Source organism: Panulirus ornatus, chromosome 20, assembly GCF_036320965.1.
Source record: "Panulirus ornatus isolate Po-2019 chromosome 20, ASM3632096v1, whole genome shotgun sequence".
NCBI lineage: Eukaryota > Metazoa > Arthropoda > Malacostraca > Decapoda > Palinuridae > Panulirus > Panulirus ornatus.
The window spans coordinates 76,291,511-76,316,667 of NC_092243.1; the positions used below are offsets into that span (position 1 = coordinate 76,291,511).

Here is a 25,157-nt window from a genome sequence, read left to right on the forward strand (position 1 = left end):
GAGCACATTTCCAGATGGGAGAAAAGTTTCAAGTCTCTTGGCAATCATTTCCCCTTTACTCTCCCAGCATTCTTCCATAACCGGAGAACTCTGTATTACCCACTGTTCCAGTCCCTGCTCTCTTCCATAACTGGAAAACAGAACATTACCCACTGTTCCAGTCCCTGCTCTCTTCATTCACCTTGGAACAGAGTATCATCGATGGTTCCAGCCCCTCCTCTCCCTTCCATCACCGTAGAACAGAGTATCACCGATAGTTCCATTCCCTGTCCTGTTCCATCTCCCTGGAATAGCATATTACCATCGGCTCCACTACAGCCTTTGCCTACATGGAAATAGGATGGCAGCTCTTAAGACGCAGTTTCCATGAATGTCAAAATGTCACAGAGGGATAGATCAAAGGTCTTCGGGTGGATCTGGAGGCGAGGTGAGGCTACAGTTGTACAAGCCATCCTTGCTGCTGCTCTCCAGGGTTGGGATGCCTGCCTGGCTGGCAAACACCACCGTCTGTCTCCTCTTTGAAGTTGAAGAAGACCGTCTCTCTTTGTGGGTGGAAAGTGGATGGGCATGTGTGTGTGTGTGTGTGTGTGTGTGTGTGTGTGCAATGGATGGAGGGTCGAGATGATTCTCATGAGGGATTAGGTATTCGATGACATATAAATATGCTAATAGAGTAGAGTCTAGTGGTGGAGGAGAGGATGAGCGACAGGGAGAGAGAGAGAGAGAGAGAGAGAGAGAGAGAGAGAGAGAGAGAGAGAGAGAGAGAGAGAGAGAGAGAGAGGTTAGACTCATATGCAGATAGATGAAGAAATACAGAGATTGGTAGAGGGATGGACCAGTTAGGAAAGAGGCCGATAGACGAATGGACCAATGAGGAGAGAGAGAGAGAGAGAGAGAGAGAGAGAGAGAGAGAGAGAGAGAGAGAGAGAGAGAGAGAGAGAGAGAGAGAGATGCTTATGTACCTGCGACGAAATGTTGACCAAAATGACGGGACTAGAGCGTAGCCACTCCATCGCTGCGCGCCTTGCTTGACGATTAACACTGGGCCTCTCTGCCACAACTCTCATCAAATAACAATCTACTCTAGGACCAACAGAGACTGACTTCAACCATACATCAAGATCTGCATATCCTTGGATTACCTTACTGGCTTTCGTTAATGGACTTGCATATATCTTTTCGTTATCATCCATGGCGATCTTGCAGATCTATCAACTCTTGTTTCTTCCTCGTTGAGAGGCTATAAAGTGCAATACGTTTTCTTTTATCCCTGCAGTCGGTTGTCATGAATAGATTATCATGTGTCTTTATCTTCTTTCTAGGCTGTGTGTGTGTGTGTGTCTAGATTTCAAAGATTGTGAATTTTTTTCGTCTCATTTTCACTTGAAGAAATATATTGAAACTTAAACACTAATCTTTTTCAAAACGAATTTCGACGACAGTAATTGACAAAAATAAAGATTTATATTCCCCCCATCCCCTAAAATCTGCCAAATACAAGTACGAAATTTATATCTCCGGGAAAAAAATAAATGTTGCCGGAAACCAATAGAAGTTAATTCCCAACCTAATTATATCCAGTGTATACACGAGGCCAATGATATTTCAATTTTCTCTTTCCAATTAGCTTTTATGCAGTTATTAGACTTGGTAATGGATAAAATGATTTATATTTGGATTTTCTGACTTAGGTAAAATAGTTGATTGATCTGATGAATATTGCTAAAAAAAATTATATATATAAATATAAAGGATTTTTTTCCCTCATTGGTTAATAAATGAAGCTTGACTGATTACTCGCAAATGGCATAATCAGAGAACTTCCTAAAGTACATTTTGCTTCTTATGCATTTCAGTACTTTTGGATTTGTCTTAAAACACCTCCATACAGTGCTCGTGCTAAAGATCAAGGTTAGGTATCTTATGGTATGAATCTAACTGAAAATGTTCCAGGTTCCGTGTCGCCTTAGAATACGTTTAAAAGGTATCATTTAGAAGTGTTTGAATATGTTAAGCTTCAATTCCGAAACAGACATTTTTTGAGCTGAAACAACCTGCAATTTCTGGCATTTTCTCAAAAATAGGTTTCCTTTAAATCCTCATTATCTAAAACATTTCACTTACTCCAAGTTTTCTCCATTCAAACTTACCTCCCAATTTGCTTGTCCCTCAACCCTACTCACCCTAATAACCTTGCTAATATTTACATTCACTCTCAGCTTTCTTCTTTCACACGCTTCACCAAACTCAGTCAGCGCCTTCTGCAGTTTCTCACCCGAATCAACCACCAGCGCTGTATCATCAGCGAACAACAACTGACTCTTTTCCCAAGCTCTATCATCCACAACAGACTGCATACTTGCCCCTCTCTCCAAAACTTTTGCACTCACCTCCCTAGCGACCCCATCCGTAAAGAAATTAAACAGCCATGGAGACATCACACAACCCTGCCGCAAACCGACATTCACTGGGAACCAATCACTCTCCTCTCCTCCTACTCGTACACATGCCTTACATCCTCGATAAAAACTTTTCATTGCATCTAGCAACTTACCTTCCACACCATATACTCTTAATACCTTCCACAGCATCTTTATCAACTCTATCATATGCCTACTCCAGATCTATAAATGCTACATACAAATCCATCTGCTTTTCCAAGTATTTCTCACATACATTCTTCAAAGCAAACACCTGGTCCACACATCCTCTACCACTTCTGAGACCACACTGCTCCTCCCCAATCTGCTGTTCTGTATATGCCTTGACCCTCTCGATCAATACCCTCCCATATAATTTCCCAGGAATACTAAAAAAAATGTATACTTCTGTAATTTGAACACTCACTTTTATCCCCTTTGCCTTCGTACAATGGCACTATACATGCATTCCGCCAATCCTAAGGCACTTCACCATGAACTATACATACATTGAATATCCTCATCAACCAGTCAACAACACAGTCGCCCCCTTTTATAGTAAATTCCACAGCAATACCATCCAAACTTGCCGCCTTGCCGGCTTTTATCTTCCGCAAAGCTTTCACTACATCTTCTCTGTTTATCAAATCAATCTCCCTGACCCTCTCACTTTGTACTACATCTCCCTCTCACCTCACTACTACTTGTTCCTACCTCTCCATTTGCCCCCTTCAACGATGTTCCCATTTGTTGTCTCTCTCTCTTTATTTATACATACATATATATCTATATATATATATATATATATATATATATATATATATATATATATATATATGTATATATATATATATATATATATATATATATATATATATATATATATATATATATATTTTTTTTTTTTTTTTTTTTTGCTTTGTTTTTTTTTTGCTTTGTCGCTGTCTCCCGCGTTTGCGAGGTAGCGCAAGGAAACAGACGAAAGAAATGGCCCAACCCACCCCCATACACATGTATATACATACGTCCACACACGCAAATATACATACCTACACAGCTTTCCATGGTTCACCCAAACGCTTCACATGCCCTGATTCAATCCACTGACAGCACGTCAACCCCGGTATACTACATCGATCCAATTCACTCTATTCCTTGCCCTCTTTCCACCCTCCTGCATGTTCCGGCCCCGATCACACAAAATCTTTTTCACTCCATCTTTCCACCTCCAATTTGGTCTCCCACTTCTCCTCGTTCCCTCCACCTCCGACACATATATCCTCTTGGTCAATCTTTCCTCACTCATTCTCTCCATGTGCCCAAACCATTTCAAAACACCCTCTTCTGCTCTCTCAACCACGTTCTTTTTATTTCCACACATCTCTCTTACCCTTACGTTACTTACTCGATCAAACCACCTCACACCACACATTGTCCTCAAACATCTCATTTCCAGCACATCCATCCTCCTGCGCACAACTCTATCCATAGCCCACGCCTCGCAACCATACAACATTGTTGGAACCACTATTCCTTCAAACATACCCATTGTTGCTTTCCGAGATACTGTTCTCGACTTCCACACATTCTTCAAGGCTCCCAGGATTTTCGCCCCCTCCCCCACCCTATGATCTACTTCCGCCTCCATGGTTCCATCCGCTGCCAGATCCACTCCCAGATATCTAAAACACTTTACTTCCTCCAGTTTTTCTCCATTCAAACTTACCTCCCAATTGACTTGACCCTCAACCCTAATGTACCCAATTACATTGCTCTTATTCACATTTACTCTTAACTTTCTTCTTTCACACACTTTACCAAACTCAGTCATCAGCTTCTGCAGTTTCTCGCATGAATCAGTCACCAGCGCTGTATCATCAGCGAACAACAGCTGACTCACTTCCCAAGCTCTCTCATCCCCAACAGACTTCATACTTGCCCCTCTTCCCAAAACTCTTGCATTTACCTCCCTAACAACCCCATCCATAAACAAATTAAACAACCATGGAGACATCACACACCCCTGCCGCAAACCTACATTCACTGAGAACCAATCATATACGTACACATGCCTTACATCCTCGATAAAAACTTTTCACTGCTTCTAACAACTTGCCTCCCACAGCGTATATTCTTAATACCTTCCACAGAGCATCTCTATTAACTCTATCATATGCCTTCTCCAGATCCATAAATGCTACATACAAATCCATTTGCTTTTCTAAGTATTTCTCACATACATTCTTCAAAGCAAACACCTGATATATATATATATATATATATATATATATATATATATATATATATATATATATATATATATATATATATATATATAACTCGTTATAACCACAGACAGATTTTAATTTTCCAAAAGAAGGAACAGAGAATTGGGCCAGGTGAGGGTATTCCCTCAAAGGCCCAGGCCTCTGTTCTTAACGCTACCTCGCTAATGCGGGAAATGGCGAATAGTTTGAAAAAAAAAAAAAAAAAAATATATATATATATATATATATATATATATATATATATATATATATATATATATATATATATATATATACATATATATATATATAGTTGTGCGGAGGAGGGTGGATGTGCTGGAAATGAGATGTTTGAAGACAATATGTGGTGTGAGGTGGTTTGATCAAGTAAGTAATGAAAGGGTAAGAGAGATGTGTGATGATAAACAGAGCGTGGTTGAGAGAGCAGAAGAGGGTGTATTGAAATGGTTTGGTCACATGGAGAGAATGAGTGAGGAAAGATTGACCAAGAGGATATATGTGTTTTACAAGACACCATCTGTCTGTGGTTGCAACGCAAATTGAAGTCACTTCAGCGAGGCTTCAAAATCGGCTCCTGCCGAGAGGGCGTTCTTTCTTTCAAGGAACTTTTGACTCGGTAGGAGTCCAATATTTCCTTCCAATTATCAGCGCAGCCCTGAAACTGCAGGAATTCCACCGGTATAGATTTCTCATTGGTAGGTTAACTGGTAGTTGTCTTCTTTCCTATGTCCTGTACCTCCCCTCTTAGGGAATTTGACAAAGTCCCATCCTTTGGCTTCCCTACTTCCCTCTTCTAACCCGTCAAAAGTGCGTTCGTCAGGGTTCTGTCCTGTCACTACTCCGTTTCTTCTCTCAATAGATGATCCTCTCTCTTATACTTCTAACTCTGTCGTCTTATATCAAGATTCCAATTTACATACAGGAATTCCTTTTCCTTCCCATTCTGCGCTTTAAGTCTCGTTCTTTCTCTTACTTATCATATTTCCAGTTCGGTCCTGTGCAGCATCTTGGAGTGGGGAAGCAATAAACTTATTGCATTTAATATGTCTCGAACATAATTTCTCCCTATAGCCCTTTTTAATAATGATTTGCTTTCCTCTGTTCAACTTCAGAACATCACCATTCACCCCTGTAATAACTCGTAAAGTTTATGAAAACCATATCCTTCACTCTCTCCTGGAAACCCCACATAATCAACATTACAAAGTCTGCTTCTCAAAACCTAGGAGTGTTGTAGAGCTACCGTAAGTATTCTTCTTGAGAACAGACGTTCTAAATCTGCAGGGGTTTTATACGACCAACATCTGGAGTGGTTCATCCTCTATCAATACATTTAACAGGGTGGAATCAAAGGCCTTCTGTCTCATTAATGCTCCCGGCATCACCACCTTTTACCTTCATTACCATTTGCAGCGAACATGTGCAGTTTTTTAATTCTTTGTCTCTCTTATTCCTCTTCTTCATCCTCCTCCTCCTCCTTGTGTGTACCCCTTCTTACATTCCTTGACTCATTTCGAAATGAGGAAAGACATTCATACGATGCCTTTTCCATTAGAGCTACGTTTTATCTCGCCACTCCTCCTACTTGTTCCCTTGACTATGGTGTCCAGCCCCTGTATATCTGTCGTTTTTCTGGCCATCGTCGTTGACATATCTGCTGCCATGCCTACCAGAAACGAAGCCTGTGATGTAGCATAGTTTGCGTGCCCTTGGGGTAAGATGCAGTTGGCCGCGTTGAAACTTGGGCATGCATTTTGAGAAGGTTGGATCCCTGGTAATAGAAAAAGTGAATATATATATATATATATATATATATATATATATATATATATATATATATATATATATATATATATTTTTTTTTTTTTTCCAAAAGAAGGAACAGAGGAGAGGTCCAGGTGAGGATATTCCCTCAAAGGCCCAGTCCTCTGTTCTTAACGCTACCTCGCTATCGCGGGAAATAGCGAATAGTATGAAAAAAAAAAAAAAAAAAAAAAAAAAAAAAATATATATATATATATATATATATATATATATATATATATATATATATATATATATATATATATATATACATATATATATATATATATATATATATATATATATATATATATATATATATATATATATGGAGACGTTGAGTGATTATTTTAGGTGTGCGGACCACAGGATGAGAGAGAGAGAGAGAGAGAGAGAGAGAGAGAGAGAGCTATTTCACTACCCTACTCAACCATTATCTCCATCCGTCAAGCAGCTCCTGGTAATGTACTGTCCCTGGAGGACAACAATATTCTAAAACATTTTCACAAACAGTTTTCCTCACTTTCTTCACAGTCTTGAACGTGACACAGACAAACCAGCTTTACCTTCCTCCCGTCTCCCACTGTCACAAGTGTCTGTACAATCCTCAATGTATGATATATGAACAATTGCATGAATGATTCATATACCATGCACAGTCAGACACTGAGCGCTAATTCATAAACTCGAACCAAAAGCTTAATTGTAGACGGCATAATTGGAAAAGACAATTAGATTTGCTGCCTGGAGCTTGTATATGAATAATCTACAACTTAAAACGCCTGAGAAAGGGTTGCATAAGTGTGGTTTATATAAATCATACCGTAAATCTAAGTTTAAAGCGGAACATGTTATTGAGTTTTATGAGAATGGAAAGTAAGGAAGAATAAATCTGTAGTTTTTGCCATGGGAAGAGAAATTACCTTTAGTAATGATATTTCAAAGAGAGAAAAAAAGTAATTTTCTAATATACATATATATCTTTCCTTATGGAGGGTTATGTATTGTTCTTTTACATAAATTCTTTTTTCTTCTTCCTTCCTTCTTCTTCTTTATCCTTAATCAAGGTTTTGTGCCATTTCTTCATTTTCTGGTCGATCAACTTTAAACTTGTTGAGCTTGCTTTACCCTGGGTCTTGCCTCATCTATGTTTAACCTCAGTCAGCATCTTGCCTCATCCAATCTTGCTACCCCTTGGTCTTGCCTTACCCTGAGTCTTGCTTCATCCTGTGTCTTGCTTCACTCTGTCTTGCCTGACCCTAGGTCTTCTCTAATCCTGGATCTTGCCTCACCCAGTGTCTCTCCTACACTTGACACAGAGATCCCCACATACTCAGTAACTGCTACAGCCTCTATGTAATCTTGAGTCTTGGGACAAAGATATTCCTAGTGTGTGTGAAGTTAGGAATGCTTCATTCACATGCAAATATTTACAGGTTTAGTTGTCATTTGAAAATACATTTGTCAATATCTTTCGTGAATGCAGATGATATTTCAAAGATTCATGTTTTGTTTTCAATTCTTCATTCCGCACCTGTGCTTTCTTTCTTTACTTTTGACATCGCTCTCATTCCGTCATTCGCGGCCATTTCATTACCTACCTGTGTTTCATTCTCTCATTCGTGACTTGTTACATTCCTTCATTCCCGATGTCTCTCGTTCCTGTCAACCCATTATAGTGATGCTTCCTTGTCTCTCACTCACACTCCCTTCCTCTCTCATACTCACTTTTTCTATTTCACTCTCACACTTTCTCTATCCCTACTTTACCATCACACTCCCACTATCCCTTCCTCACTTTTATCATCCCTCCCTCTCTCACTATCCCTATTTTACTATATTTCACATTTACACTATCCTTTCCTCACTCTAACATTCTTAATAACACTCCCCCACTCAGTCTTGCTGTTCCTCCCTCTTCCACTTTCTCACGATTCTTCCCTCATTCTCACTATCCCTCCCTCTCCCTCCTGTCCCTCATAACCTCCTGGCTAACACAAAGACTTGCATCTACTGTGTTTCATTTTTAGCTCCTATGTATTGTGTTACCTAGGCTCTCTCTCTCTCTCTCTGCCTCAGGTACTTCCATGCGCTCCCTTTTTCTCCAACGTAATTCGAAGTATACTCCCACGTACCCTGAAGGTACTCTTCTGTCTCCCCAGGTACACCCCCGTGCACCCCTTACCCTCTCAGGTACTCCCTTGTACTTTCTCTTCCTTACCTGTTGTACATCAAGACGTCCGGGACCCACAGGTACTTGGGAGGTATCCGTAGGTCGGCCAGTCCACCGTAGTCAGAGGCGTTCCACATCAGGTTGTGGTCAGTCCACTCCTGTAACATGACGAGTCAACAGTTTATTCTCAGACGGAGAAACAAATCGGTTTATTCCAAGAGGAGATAAATAACCATTCATTCTCACCCAACACCAGGAAGCAGAGACAGCCAATTCATTCAACAAAGACATAATGAACTGTGAGTCATTCATTTCCGTGATATTCACTCAGATCATTTTGCATTCACTGAGCTGACTGATCATGAATTTTACCAGACCCGCGAGGAGTTAGGTCAAAGGTCACACAATCATTATCAAGATTTGCTCCGTCGCGCTCAAGGGGCATATAATGCAAAAACTAGAAATAATTAATTAATTATATTATATTATATTATATATATATATATATATATATATATATATATATATATATATATATATATATATTTATATATATATATATATATATATATATTTATATATATATATATATATATATATATATATATATATATATATATATATATATATATATATATATATATATATATCGTGGTCCAGAAGTCTCAGGCAGAACCATATACCATAAGGAGCAGTGATGTTACGAATATGTTTACATGGGGAGAATGCAAGGCAAGTGAGCAGCAAGTGATGGGTGTCTCGATTTTGGTGTTGCATAGAGGATACGAAGAGTCTTGAGATATGTGGAAAAGGTCTTAATATTGTTGTAGTGATGGGTAATGTTCCGAGCGTAGACTGGAGTGAGTTACGTGTATTTATATATAAAAAGGGAGTGTGGCTTCAGATGGTTGTATGTCTGATCGCGTGAAGGAAGAACTTCTTGAGGAACTGAGGAGTTTAAGCGTCTCTAACGTGAAGCCAACCTGGCATGGTGGCCGGCTATAAAGTTGGCAACCGCCTTTTGTCATTTCTGTGGAGGGTTCTGTCAAGTAAGTTTGTAACTGATTATATATATATATATATATATATATATATATATATATATATATATATATATATATATATATATATATGTATATGTACGTGTGTGTGTATATATATATATATATATATATATATATATATATATATATATATATATATATATATATATATATCACTGTCGCTGTCTCCCGCGTTAGCGACGTAGCGCAAGGAAACAGACGAAAGAATGTCCCAACCCATCCACATACACATGTATATACGTCCACACACGCACATATACATACCTATACATTTCAACTTATACATATATACATACACAGACATGATTCACACTTGCTGCCTTTATTCATTCCCGTCGCCACCCCGCCACACACACACACACACACATATATATATATATATATATATATATATATATATATATATATATATATATATATATATATATTCTTTTTGTCGGGAAATTGAGGAGACAATTATACAATAAAGACACAAGTATAACAAGAAATACGAGAACAAACAAAGGAAAAACAAAGACGGTAACATGTAGGCATACAGACATCCCCCTCATATGTGTTACACAAACAACTGCAGACACTGACTAAACACAGGGAGAAAAACACCCTCATATCCAGCCTCCTTGTGTAAGCTCTCAAGGAACAATTATCATACACGTCTACTTAAAAAACCGTCTCTTTTGCCCAGGTTCACAAAGTAATTCCAACTGTTCATGACGGACGGGAAAATAATCCCTGGTGGAAAAAAAGTTTTCTATCAACCTTGGGCCAAATATTTACCATGGTAGGCCATCATTAAAGCGAGTGGCGCAGGTCTGGGTAAATATTACTGCCGCCGGAAACCTCGGGTTTTGCTCCGTATATCAAAATTCGAGATGGGGTTTCCCGTTTTCTTTTTTTTTTTCGGGGTTAGTCCAAGACTTCAGGAGTTCTCAATTATTCAGACGCCCCGGGTTAACATACCCTCAGCATTAGCATATAATTGGACTCCTTGTAGCTTGTTATCTATACATTCCCCCCCCACTACAACCACAACCAACCCCCACCCCACCTTGCTGAAGGGAGCAGCATTCCAGAAGTTGATAATCCGTTGTCGTCTGGGGCTGAGTCATAGAGTCAGTTGAGGACCAACAACAATAAAAAGATGGATTATTTCTGCTGTGAGAGGCGACTTAAAAGACATTATTTCATACGATGCTCACGTTTAACTTTCCATAATGGCTGCAGCTGTTGAACTAAACTTCTTGATGGAGAATTTTCAAAATGTTAAAGGAAGCTGTTTAGACTATGGTTGGGTATGGAAGTTCTAGCGGTTCAGAGGCCTGATTGGATCTGGGTGCAGGAAATGTTCAAAATTCTGAGTGGATTTGGGTATCACAACTGTTCAAATATGTAATTGGATGTGACTGCAACAATTACCCAAAACGTGATTAAATTTCAGTACTGGGACATTTCAAAGATCTGATTACATGTGATTGCAGCAATTGCTCAACAGCCTGGTTAAATCTGGATACAGAAACATTTCAAAGGTCTGATTGGATGAGATTACAACACTTGCTCAAAAGCCTGATTAGATATGGATACAGACAAACAAGATCTGGATACTGCCCTTGTTTTCGGGAAAATGAAAAGTCACATCACATTGATCTTTGCGTCATTGCTAATTGGCCGTTTGGTCTGCCTACCTACCTATGAGATGCGTCACAGTGAATGAAGGAAGTCACAGGTCATCACAGATGGGACAGGGCGGTGTGAATTCACTCCATATATGACCTAAGTGAAGTACAGACTATATCAGGTTAAACACTGGGTTTCCTTTCGTCAGAGGTTCGTCTTTTCTCTCTTGATCCCTTTCCATCTCCCATCAAGACATGAGCCCATCATATCATACTGACACGGCAAGATCTTCCTTCGAACAAATTTTTTGGCATCATACATGTTTCATCATAGATGTATTATTTTCAGACACTTATTACTACCATACAACTCTAGCACCCCGTGTATGGATATCCTGCAGGTCCAAAGACTGCGTTCCAGTCAAGAGCAGGGATGCAATGGACTCCCTTACAGCAGAAGTTCCTCGATGAGACTGTATTCCCTTTCGTCCACTGACGATCATGAAGCTTCGCTGATCTACATTCCTCTGCCGTGTTTCCCTGCTCTTGCCTCTGGTCCGGCCCAACGTATAAAGTCTTCACGACTATTTATCATTCCACCCGCACATATGTAGGCAGCTTACACGGCTTATCTTATTTGCTTTTTCAGTCCCTCATGCACTATATTCACCTCTTACCATCTTATTAGGTGTCTATGTGGTTAACGTACGCATTCGGTGTCCTATGATGTAGCATCAGCTAGATGGTCGATGATGCTTTCGGCAATAGCCCGTCTTGTGTCCGTGTGGTGTGTGACCAGACATCCAGAACATGGCACACTGTACGTCATGTTATTCTTGTTGATACTTTAACCACTTCTTGTTTATCCCGTGTTCTGTACGTGTCTATCCACATCCGAGAACTTCCTTGAATTGGTAACGGATACATAATTCTTATTTTCCTCTGTGACGTTCTTAACATTCCTTCTGCGCCTTTCCATTATGCTATTGGCCGTCTCACCAAGTTTGATTAACAGATCTTTAGGGTAACGTAACTTCTTGAACACCTCAACGATATATCAACTTTCCTCCTCTGAGTATTCAACACTGCACGTTCTCACTGCCCTGTGAACAACCCAGTAATCACTCCAGACTTTGTCTTCTCGTTTTTTTTGTTTTTTTTTTTTCAGAAAAATAATATAACAAATAAGGTCATTCCTGTCGGTTTTTTTTTTTTTTTGGTATACCGTAAACTTTACATCCAGGTCACACCTCCATATTATCGTGTCCAAAACCAGGCAAAATTCCCATTCTCTTCCTGTCCTATCTTAAATTGTATATTTCTGCTGATATCATTTAGCATTTTAGATTCATGGTCCATGTTGGTTTCCTCAGGAGCTATCACTATTATGTCATCCATATATATACACCTGTACCATTGGGCACCCCTGCCCATGATCCTATTGTGGATTCGATCTCCAAAGTTTCTATATACAGGCAGGTCATGACTGCACTGAGAAGGGAACCCATGGCTAAACCACTGTGCTGTCTGCACTCCTCCTCGTTCAAGATGAACTTCCCTTATCTGCCACACAAAGACACCTGTCTTACGTAATCTGTTTTGGATACCGATAACTCTTCATCTCGAATATCAATCATCACTTTTCCAGCTGCTTGCATGACCTCTTCCACCGGCACGTTAGCGAATAAGGCCTTGACATCTTCTTAATAGATCTGTCGAATTCTTTATGTGTACTCCACCGGTAGATCCCAAGGCATTAGACAGAAGCCTGGCCAACCGCTCGTGAAATGTAGAGATACACGGTTCATGTAATGTAGACATCTACTTAAAAAAGATCGTGAAGTACAGAGATTTACTTACAAAACTAGTGAATTATACAGATATACTTATAAAGTTTGGGAAATACAGAGATATCCTTGCAAAGCACATGAAAGATAGAGGAATACAAAACCAGTGAAATACAGAGATATACTTACAAAATTCGTGAAATATGGATATATACTTACAAAATTCAACCAAACGTTGGTAGTTAGGATCTGATTCTTCTCATCCTGTAAACAGAAGGAAAAACAGTTATTTTCTTGTTTCTCTTCGAACGAAATGAGTGCTTTATGTGTACTGTGCAAATATGGATTGTTGAGCAATGGGACTGTGCAATAAATACGGGAATTTCATAGATTAAATAGGGCAGTGAACAGAGAGAAATAGGCTGAAAAGTAAGGACTGCAATAATTAGAGACAGGAATACAGGAACTGGAAAGGTAAATTGGGTTTCTGAAGGATATAAAACATAATGGTAAAGTAACTACTACATTGTAGTTTCCTCATGAGGTTTGAAGATAAACTAATGAATGTGAATCACAGGAAAATGATCGCTATTACAAATATGACAATAAACACATGAATATAATCTTATTATTTCTATAAAAAATGACGTCTACATTCTCAATGGTTACAACATTCTTAACTACAGGATGTAAATAAACTAATATGTTAAACCAGTTACATGTTAATCTTATACGCAATTTCTTTTGCTAACAAATGTAAGTCAAATTCAATGTTAAAGTAAATGAATTAAATGATAAGGTATTTTATTCCCAGGTCAAAAAAGCGTAGAAAAGATTAAACCAAATCTCATATCAAAAAGATTAATACTAATAAAACGTTCATAAAAAAGTTAAAAGTAAGAATTGCAGCAATAATGTCCACGAAGTGAGGAGGAGTAACATGACTACACCCATGAGACATGAAGAGGAAAGATAGGAAAATATAACAATGAAGAAAAAGCAAAAAATGTTTTTACCAAACTCTGTAATGAAAACTAGAGTGGGGGGAAAATAGTGCCACGAGGCATATTGAATGACCTGGACACAGTGTATGATAAGGTTGAAATTTCATAAGGGAAAACTAATTTGATGGCGAAATAGGAAGCCCTGAGGGCAAAGGTCATGGAGAAGGATTCCAGGCCAGGCGTGGCCAACGTACACGGTAAATGAAGAAACTCTCTCTCTCTCTCTCTCTCTCTCTCTCTCTCTCTCTCTCTATATATATATATATATATATACACACACACACACACACACACACAGACACACACAAGGCAAACTGTTTGCTGGCAAGTATCAAAGTAGCATTACAGTACATGATAAAGTAATATTCAGGAAGCTGCTCACATCCTACAATAAGACAGAGCAAGAATACCCATTTTGCATTTGGTTACCACACGTGGAGTACTAATAGCTCGTGGAGAAGGACCAGAGGTAGACAAGAAAGATGGTACCAGAATTAAGAGAGTCGAGTCGTAGGGAAATAACGAAAGCCTTCAAGTTGCACACCATGGAAGAAAGAAGAGTGAGGGGTGACCTGACCATAACCTTGGATGACGCATACAGTGAAGAATTCTTTGATATAGAGGGAAAATCTGAGAATATAAAACATGACACCTTGGAAGAAATTTACAAAAAGGTGTGAAGTGCTTTATATATATATATATATATATATATATATATATATATATATATATATATATATATATATACATATACACACATATATATACATATATTAACATATATGGAAGTAATGAGGAGGAGTCATCGCGTATGTGGTGTCATGTTTTACCTCGCGTCTGCCTGTATGATGCAGGAGGAAAGCATTTCTTGCCTCCAGCAATTCTTTAATGCGAGTCACCGCGACGATTTCCCATTAGCAGGAGACAATGGACCATCGGCGTTGGTGCCGCTCGGCAGCTGGCCTAGCAAGCCCAGGCAGTTGCCGCCATCCTCAAGAGCCAATGGGAATTATACCAGAATTCGGCTCGGAATTAGTACTGGAAATCATGTCCGGAACTGGGATTGAGAGCGGTGTCTGGAATAAGGACTGGAAGTCTTGCTTGAAATTACGATTGGAAAAGCTCGAAGCTAAGATTGGAAATTGTGTCTGGAATTGGGCCTGGTAGTCATATTTACATTGAACACTGGAAATTGGATCTGCCATTAGAACTGGGAATCATATCTAAGACTTAGACAGCAAGTCTCAGGAGCTGATAATACGATACATGCGTACAATGGCTCTTGTCTTTAAAGGCTTCAGAATAATTATCATGAGCGGTTGTATGGCTATATGCTGCGCAGGGATGTATAGAATTTGAACGCTGTCTTTTGAAATGAGAATTAAAGAAGAGATGAAAACTGTTTCATTGGTTCACTGTTACTGTGTCCAGTAGTCCGTATGGTCGTGTTTCCAGGCACCACTAGCAGCAGTAAGGTGATCTGCTGGAACTGCTGAGGTGACCATCACCAGCAGGATGATGATCTGCTGGAACTGCTGAGGTGACCCGCAGCAGCATTAAAGTGATCTGCTGGAACTGCTGAGGTGACCAGCAGCAGCAGTAGGTGATCTGCTGGAACTGCTGAGGTGACCAGCAGCAGCAGTAGGTGATCTGCTGGAACTGCTGAGGTGACCAGCAGCAGCAGTAGGTGATCTGCTGGAACTGCTGAGGTGACCAGCAGCAGCAGTAGGTGATCTGCTGGAACTGCTGAGGTGACCAGCAGCAGCATTAAGGTGATTTGCTGAGGTGACGGCAGCTGCAGTAAGGTGATCTGCTGGAACTGCTGAGGTGACCAGCAGCAGCAGCATTAAGGTGATCTGCTGGAACGGCTGAGGTGACCAGCAGCAGCAGTAGGTGATCTACTGGAACTGCTGAGGTGACCAGCAGCAGCAGTAGGTGATCTGCTGGAACTGCTGAGGTGACCAGCAGCAGCAGTAGGTGATCTGCTGGAACTGCTGAGGTGACCAGCAGCAGCAGTAGGTGATCTGCTGGAACTGCTGAGGTGACCAGCAGCAGCAGTAGGTGATCTGCTGGAACTGCTGAGGTGACCAGCAGCAGCATTAAGGTGATTTGCTGAGGTGACGGCAGCTGCAGTAAGGTGATCTGCTGGAACTGCTGAGGTGACCAGCAGCAGCAGCATTAAGGTGATCTGCTGGAACGGCTGAGGTGACCAGCAGCAGCAGTAGGTGATCTGCTGGAACTGCTGAGGTGACCAGCAGCAGCAGTAAGGTGATCTGCTGGAACTGCTGAGGTGACCAGCAGCAGCAGTAAGGTGATCTGCTGGAACTGCTGAGGTATGGGAGATCAGACGATGACCTTATAGTCATTACTGGAACACATGCATGAAATTACGAACAGTAATTAAATCTCTCATTTGTTCTAAGGATCAAACAAAAGCGGAAAAAGCTTAATCTGGACAGAGACGTGATCAATTTTACTCAAATAAAACATTTTCAGCTACGTCTAATATAAGTTTTTTTATACACTTTTTTGGGGGTATTTGGTCTAATTTCTTCTTGGTGGCAGTGCCTGGATCAGGTCCAGGATATGAGTCTGATATTGTAATGGAATTCCACCCGGAGCGTGGCCTGGATTCCTGCTTTCTCCCCGCAGTAGATTGATTTCCAGGAAAAACGCTGGAAATTATCTAGGGACTTGTGCTTCCAGTATTTCTGGGAATCACAGAGGGGACTGTGCTTGTGGAGGGAGTCATGGAAGGATACCTGCTGGTGGAGGGAGGGAGGGAGGGAGGGAGGGAAGGTGGACAGAATTATACAATATTTCCAGGAACCATAAAGGGGAGTGTGCTTGTGGAGGGCGTTGTGGAGGGAATCATGGAGGGATGCGTGCTTTGGGAAGGAATGGAGGTGTCAATGCTTGTAGAGGGAGGGACGGATGGCGGGAACCATGGAGGAGCAAACCCTCGTGGAGGGTGGGAGGATGGAGGGAATCACGGAGGGGTACATATTGTGGAGGGGCGGAGGGAACTTCTATTCACTTAACGATATGTACAGTTGTTATATACAGTTATGTACAAAGTCAAGACATCTGCAAAGTGAACAATGTACCTTTCCACATGTAGATTACCGTGTGGACATTTACTATGTGGATAATCGTATGTCTGTATACTTCCATGACCCACGAGGTAATGCCAGGCGAACCAGAAGTTCACCATCAACTCCTAGAACACAACACACACACACACACACACACACACAGACACACACACAGCACACACGCACATGCACACACACAGGCTCTCTCTCTCTCTCTCTCTCTCTCTCTCTCTCTCTCTCTCTCTCTCTCTCTCTCTCTCTCTCTCTCTCTCTCTCTCTCTCCTTACTCAGTACCTATACGTGTCCTTCTTCTTCCTAAATGGAATTCATCACGCACCTTAGTTATCTCGACTCTCATGGCCCAGCAACATCACAAGCATGAATCCCTATCATCTATCCATACCATCTATCCCTCTAATCTTTAGATTGATTGAGGAAGACAACATTCTCGCTGTACATACGCTTGGCTTCATCCAATCAGCAGCAAGTGCTTCAAGAGTTAGCTCCTGGACTCTCCATTTGTACATATGCAACATTTTTTTTCTATTGTTGGTTAACTTAAAAGAAATATTTCCAAAACGCAAATCATCTTCTACCCGAAAAAAATATAAAACCTTCACCGTTTCATCCAATCAGCAGCAAATAACGTAGCGAAGGCCCACACACAGAACGTTTTCCAACCGTCGTAAACATGCGTCTTAAGACCACAGGAACGAACTCTTGTGTACTTCTTTACCAGCTTAGTCTGACGAGAGAGGACGGCAAACCACATTACCAGACATACAGCTTCGCTGCTTAAGCTGATTTCACGGTTTCCTCTTCAAGTACACTCTAGTCTAATGCTGCCTCGGGGGAAATTTGAATGTGAATCTTTTTTCTTTCTTTTTTCTCCGTCTCTGTGGGTGCAGAGAACAAGGACTGGGGGGGGTGGTGGGGGGTGAGCTTGGATGATGGTATTATCTGTTACAGGGAACAAAGCTTGAGTGTAAGGGATGTTCTGCTTCAGGGAATAAAGCTTGAGCGAAGTTTAGGTGTAGGAATGTTCTGCTACACGGAGGAAAGGCTTGAGTAAAGCTTGAGTGTCGGTGGTTTCTACTACAGGAATCATATCTTGAGTGAAGGGGAACTCAGCTTCAAGTTTGAGTAAAGCTTGAGTGCAGGGATTGTCCGCTACGGGGAGCTGGAAAGCTTGAATGAAGGAACCCTCTGCTTCAAGGGATAAAGCTTGAACGGGGTCTGAGTGTAAATATCACAGGGGATAAGGTCTGAGTTTTTAAGCTTATGGGAACAATGTCAAAATATTTTTCCATCTTGCGAGAGCTGTTCAGCATCACCCAAGTATGTAGCACTGCTCACACACCTGGGGTGGCTCATCTTACACATTCATCGCAGCCAGGCTGGAATTGCAAGCCTTCATCCTTAGTAACACTCCTTTTTTCCTCTCATCTCTGTTCTATTTAGCATTTCGACCATTGTTCTTATGAGCTGCCTCCGTGAGTCCCAGACCCTATGACCTACATCCACGGTACGCGTCGGGCAACCCATAGTTTCTGTGTGGAGACCAGCCATACGAGGATTGGCCATTATGACCTCTTCATTCTTTCCTTTTCCTATAAGCCTTCTCAGGTGATAAGTCTGGTCTACAAATGAGGAGTTTTGATCAATTTTTCGTGTGTGTGTGTGTGTGTGCGTGTGTGTGTGTGTGTGTGTGTGTGTGTGTGTGTGTGTGTGTGTGTGCGTGTATCTTGTGACTTGGATCTGCAATACGCGTCGGGACGCTTCTTCCCGTAGTTTCTACGGGAAGACCAACAACACGAGGATTGACCGTAGTGATATTCACATCTTCCCTCGAACAGTATAGTTGTGGAATTCTCTTCCCTCTATCAACTCTGTATCTATAACCTTTCCACGCTTAAGCGTTTAACCTGTAAACACTGAAAGAGTTAAGATCATCTTTTATTAAAAATTTTAATCTATGATTTCCATGTTTCCTTTTATGCGAGATGTCTCTTGCTTGTGTCGCGTCCAGGAAAAAACTGATAGATCGTCTTGCACATCAAGACTGCATGGTATATGTGAAGCCATCCTACTTCCATCCTTCGTTCTCAGTTCATTAAGTATAATACATGTACAGTAAGGGATACGATCAAAGATCTTAGAGACGGCGAAATTTAGGTCTTTGGGACATGAAGGACAAAATGACAAATATGATTATGTCTCCTTCCATGATAAAGTGAGACTCATCTTCCCTCCATTCATCCCTCGCCCATTTCTTTCGTTCCCTATCCATTTCATCTGTTTCTCTCCTGTCCCTTCTACTTCCATTCTCTCCCATTCACTTCGGCCAATCCATTCACTTTTGCCAACTTATTCTCTATATCTCTCTTAATTTCTCTATCTTTCACGTTCTTTTCTCTCTTCTCTTTCCTTTTTCCTTTTGTATACGATTCTTCTTCCTTGTATATGTGTGTTTATTTATACTTTGAATGCCCACTGAACTTTATATGTACGCCTACTTATGATTATGTATGTCTTTGTAAGTCAGTATTTGATTGTGTGTATGTACGAACATTCCAGAATGCGAGACGGTGCATTGTGTATGTATGTATGTATGAACGCCCCTCACAGTGGGTCACGGAGGCGCAGACCACAAAGTATATACCCAAGCATCAATCAGTTCTCTTACACTACCCAACCTGAGCTGTGATTGGCCCATCCCTCGCCAGGAGAGAGCCAATAAACATATGAATCACACGTTTCGTTATACAGGAACCGACGAATGAGGCTGTTTAACCCACAGTATGGTAATGAGGTTGAGGTTGGTCGCTGTGCGGATGAAAGAAATGAGGTTTTTGATGTCCTTCCTTCATTTCCATTTTCTTTCCTCATCTCTCACATAGTAATTTATCAGGCTAAATAATACAGTGTTTGAGGTAACCAATAAGTGAATTATTGATCCTCAGTCAGTACGATGGTCAGGTGAATTGATTAATGTTAACTCCAAAAGTTTTTTCGCTGGTAATTTCTTTAGATAACCTGCAAGTTCGAAATACATAAATTGTTAATAGTGTAGAGGTGAGAACACACACACACAAACACACACACACACACACACACAGACAGACGCATCTCTCTCTCTCTCTCTCTCTCTCTCTCTCTCTCTCTCTCTCTCTCTCTCTCTCTCTCTCACTAGGGATGGCCCGTATACATCCATAGTCGTAATACTAAAAGTCTCGAAATTTGAGGTAAGATCGAGAGATATACTTTAAGGAAAATTTTCGTGACTAATCCTCAAACACCTAGGTGCCCGTCACACACATCTAGCATCCCGTCACACACACCTAGCAGCCCGTCACGCACCCAGCAGCCCGTCACACACCCAGGTGCCCGTCATACACCCAGGTGACCGTCACACACATCTAGCAGCCCGTCACGCACCCAGCAGCCCGCCACACAACAGCAGATGTGCAAATGATGCTCATGAAATTGATTAACGAAGAGCCCATTTTTCATTTTTTCCCCTCTCCTTCCCTTGCTTCTTTTTTTTTTCTCTTCCACTTCCTCCTTCTTCTTTTCTTCTTCTTCCTCTTCTTCTTCTTCGAAACATTAAACTCATAGTTCGGACAGGTACCCGTTAAAAACGAAACAAATTCACACCATGAAAATTACGATGTCTTCAGGTTAGATTCACCAAGGAGTGAATTCCTGCCTGACACAAATATGCACTTAAAACACAAAGTGTAATTTCTGACACGTACCCAAATGCGTACTAATGTGACGTCAAAACTGTGGCATTCATTACCAAAAGCAGTTCACACCATTAAACCATACAAGGCCTTGAACCTCCTGGATTTAATTACTAATATCACTTTTTTGAGGAAAAAAAAATTTCCCCCACCTCATGGCTCATGTTGAAGCATCGTATTCACACAGACCAACCAACTTCAGCCATAAAAACGATGTTAGAATGGTATACCAATTAATGGTCTGATGATTAGCCTTTTCGCTAATGAAGGCCAGGATTATATATCAAGGATTAAGTTGCATAAGTCTGAATCCATTATACATGAAATGGGATCGTTAATGTATGTTGTTTTGTATATACGGTCAAAATGAAATATCAGCTATCGTGCAATACTCCCAGATATCGTAAAAAATTAAGATAACGTACAATAGGGCAAAACAATTAGTGTGTGTGTGTGTGTGTGTGTGTGTGTGTGTGTGTGTGTGAGTATTTTTCACACCTGACCGCTGTTTCCTGCGTTTGCAAGGTAGCGCCAGGGACAAACGATGAAAGGCCATACCTGCTCACATCCATTCTCTAGCTATCGTGTGTAATGCACCGAAACCATGTATTGACTGGAGTAACGCTAATTCAGTTATTAGCTGTAACACGACCACAAGAAATATCATTGAATCTCCTACTATTAAGTACACAAAGAATTGTAATCTTTCCATGGTTTACCCCGGACGCTTCACATGCCCTGGTTCAGTTCGCTGATAGCACGTCGACTCCTGTATACCACATCATTCCAATCCCGATAGCTCAAATTCTTTTTCACTTCATCATTCCACCTCCAATTTTGTCTCCCACTTCTCCTCGTTCCCTCCACTTCTAACTCATATACCTTCCTTGTCAACCTCTCCTCACTCAATTCTCTCCATATGTTCAACTCATTTCAGTACACTTCAACTTTCTCAACCACACACTCTTTATTACCATACTTCTCTTTTACCCTTTTATTATTTACTCGATCAAAAACCTCACACCACATATTGTCCTCAAACATCTAACAACCAAAACATCCACCCTCCTCAGCACAGCCTTATCTACAGTCCATGCCTCGCAACCACATAACAATGTTGGAGCTACTATTCCTTCAAACATACACGTTTTTGCTCTCCCATATGGCGTTTTCTCTTTCCACACACTCCCCATCGCTCCCATGACCTTCGCCCCCTCCCCCACCCTATAACTTACTTTCGCTTCTATGGTTTAATTCGCTGCCATGTCCACTCGTAAATATTTGAAACACTTCACTTCCTCCAGTTGTTCTCTCTTCAAACTCACACATCACCTAACTTGTTCCTCAACCCTGTTAAACACAGTAACATTGCTTTTACGTACATTTTCTCTCTCTTCCATACAGTTTTCCAAACTTAGCAGTATCATCAGCAAACAACAACTGACTCACTTCTCAGGCCCTCCCATCTATAACAAACTGCAAACTCACCCCTCTATCCAAAACTCTTGCATTTACCTCCCTAACCACCCCATCCATAAACTTAGAAATCATTACTAAAATTGAGTCGGATAAGAAACCAAATACATGGTTGCGTTGTTAGTTGCTTTTGCGATAGATACGTAAATGTTTCACACTAAAAACATCAGTGGATTTTAATGAAAAAATCCAATTTCTAGAGCCAGATTTTCATCCTGGGTAAGGATTAGGACGAAAGATTAACAATAGGTTTTCTGTGTTATAAAAACTTTCATTTTCCTGAGTCTCCTTTCTGATCAAATGCTTTTTAACGCTTCTTGGTTCATTCATACGGCTGGCAACATCGCCTAGGTCACCACAAACCGAGGAGAAGTTCTCTTCCTGTTTGTCTAAAGTTGTAGAACGCCTTGTCAGAGTCTGAATTTGCATTCTCTGTCTGCTATTGACCTTAACAACCCAGTCACATTGTTCCCCTCATCGGATTATGCTAGCCGTAATGTCACTGAATCTGTCTCAATTGTTCATATTAATAACTTTAACATATTTCCCAGATAACTTTAGTGCGCATCCCATTATCAACCAATTCACTGGGAAAAAAATTATCAAGCCAAGGCACCCCAATTTTCCTTTCGAGGCCAGGACAGTGTATACTCTGACATGGAGGCAACAGGATGTACATAAGCCTTTGTTTTGGTGTATTGTAAAGATTGAACAAATCATCTGAACATCTAATGAAGTGTAATGTACCCTTCTTATATATCTATATATATATATATATATATATATATATATATATATATATATATATATATATATATATATTTCAGGATAAAACAGCAAAGCGTAAATGAAAGTTGATTAATTGGTGCGGTTGCCATGGAAACAGAATTACACTGAAGGTTCAGCCTTACATACTTCCTCTTACTTGACTACTAGTTTCACTAATAGGGTCAGCATGTCCAAACTACCTCATATCCATGATAGATTATCTTGGTAAACAGATCAATTACGAGAAAAATATGCCCATGGGAAATGAGGAGATAAAAATGATAAATGTCCCATGTCATGAAAATCGTGTAGGTGTTCAACCAATCAGAATTTAATGTTAGTCGGTAAAGATAAGGCTATGCTTATCGCACAAGTGTTTTGTGACGTTCATAGATAGATATCTAGCGGTGACCAACAGATAATAACATAGGAACGCAGGGGTCGAAGTTGGGAGAGGAGATAACATGACTTCAGGGTTAAATTTATCACCACACCAACCATACACTTTCCTTGATACTCGTTTGTGTATCTTTGTCAAGTCATTATCCATATGCACCTTAGATGTGTTTCTGATATCGTGTATATGCCATAACGTACTCAGGATTGGGTGAATTAAGAGGATTATATGTTCATAAAACAACCAAAAGGCTTATAACAAAGCTTAGAAATGACAGCTGTTTGGTATAGTGGATCAGCAACGTAACATAGCTATATCCCCGGCAGCGAATTCTCACGATTACTTGAACCTGATGATCTATATTACTGACTGGAGGCAGAAAGGTACTTCAAACATGATGATGTGTCGTATAATGCTATGATCATCTTGTACCCTGTTCCTCTCTATATACTACGGCGTCTCTAGGAGAAGGGATGCTCTCCAATCCTCTCCAAGGAACAATCTCCAATCCCTCTATTCAACAATCCCTTTTCCACCTTCCTCCCTTCCACAGTCATACACCTATACCTCCCTTCAGCAGATGTACAACTTTCCTCGTCTTCCACAGACACTTCCCTCTCAGCCCCCTACCGCAGTGGGACATCCACTGTTAACTGACCACCTCAACCAACGCCGCGGGAGGTCATCAGCAGTGGGACCTCACATAGAAAAACCCCTGTTCCTCCCCACCACCATCCATCTTTTCCTGTCATCCCCTTCCAAAGACATTTTCCTATCATCATCTAACACAAATATAGCTCTATCCTCCCCTCCCACAGACACACCCGTCTTCCCCTTCCACAGACACAATCCTGTTAACCCATTCCACAGACGTACTCCTATCCTCCCCTTCCACAGACACTCTACTATCCTCCCGTCCCAGAGACTCTCCTGTTCCTCCCCAGCCACCTCATCCTCCTCCTCCTGCTGGTGTGTGGGGCAGCTCACCTGGTAAGAGACTCCCCCCCAAGACAAGTGTCTGGGCACTAAGCTCCCGCTGGAGCCTCCAGCAATATGTCCCCATCCGACACGAAGCCTAATTGGGAAACAAACACAATCCTTCGCAGTTCTAATTCCTCGGCACAGAGAGAGAGAGAGACTGATGAAGACCTGGAATGATTGTTTCTTCTAGTAATCTCTCTCTCTCTCTCTCTCTCTCTCTCTCTCTCTCTCTCTCTCTCTCACACACACACACACACAGACGAACCGAACACGTTCGTCCGTATTCCCTCGTATTGTTCGACTCCCTGGCTTCGGCTCCGGCCCTCAGCCGCCCACCACTTACTTACCACGTTGATGATCTGCTGGAGCGTGAGGCCCAGCTTAACGACTATAGCTGCAGATTCGTTAGCTGTGGGTCGTTCCAGCTTGTTGTAGTCTCGGAGGAGGTCGTTGAGGAGTCTACGCTCGTTGTAGCCAGCTAAACATCCTGCGGGAGAGGGAGAAAAGAAAGTAGGTCACATAAGGTCACACTAGGTCGCACA

General features: G+C 41.0%; 1 protein-coding gene across 1 annotated transcript in view; it reads right to left on the reverse strand.

The window, feature by feature from the left end:
• LOC139756156 (neuronal acetylcholine receptor subunit alpha-7-like) overlaps window positions 1–25,157 on the reverse strand; it is a 547,320-nt gene that overhangs the window by 124,047 nt on the left and 398,116 nt on the right. The window contains exons 2-4 of the mRNA XM_071675331.1: window positions 24,963–25,102; window positions 13,368–13,412; window positions 8,733–8,842 (exon numbers count right to left, since the gene is read on the reverse strand). Of these exons, the coding sequence (XP_071531432.1) occupies window positions 8,733–8,821 (89 nt within the window). The 5' untranslated portion in view covers window positions 8,822–8,842; window positions 13,368–13,412; window positions 24,963–25,102. The remainder of the gene's footprint in view (window positions 1–8,732; window positions 8,843–13,367; window positions 13,413–24,962; window positions 25,103–25,157) is intronic.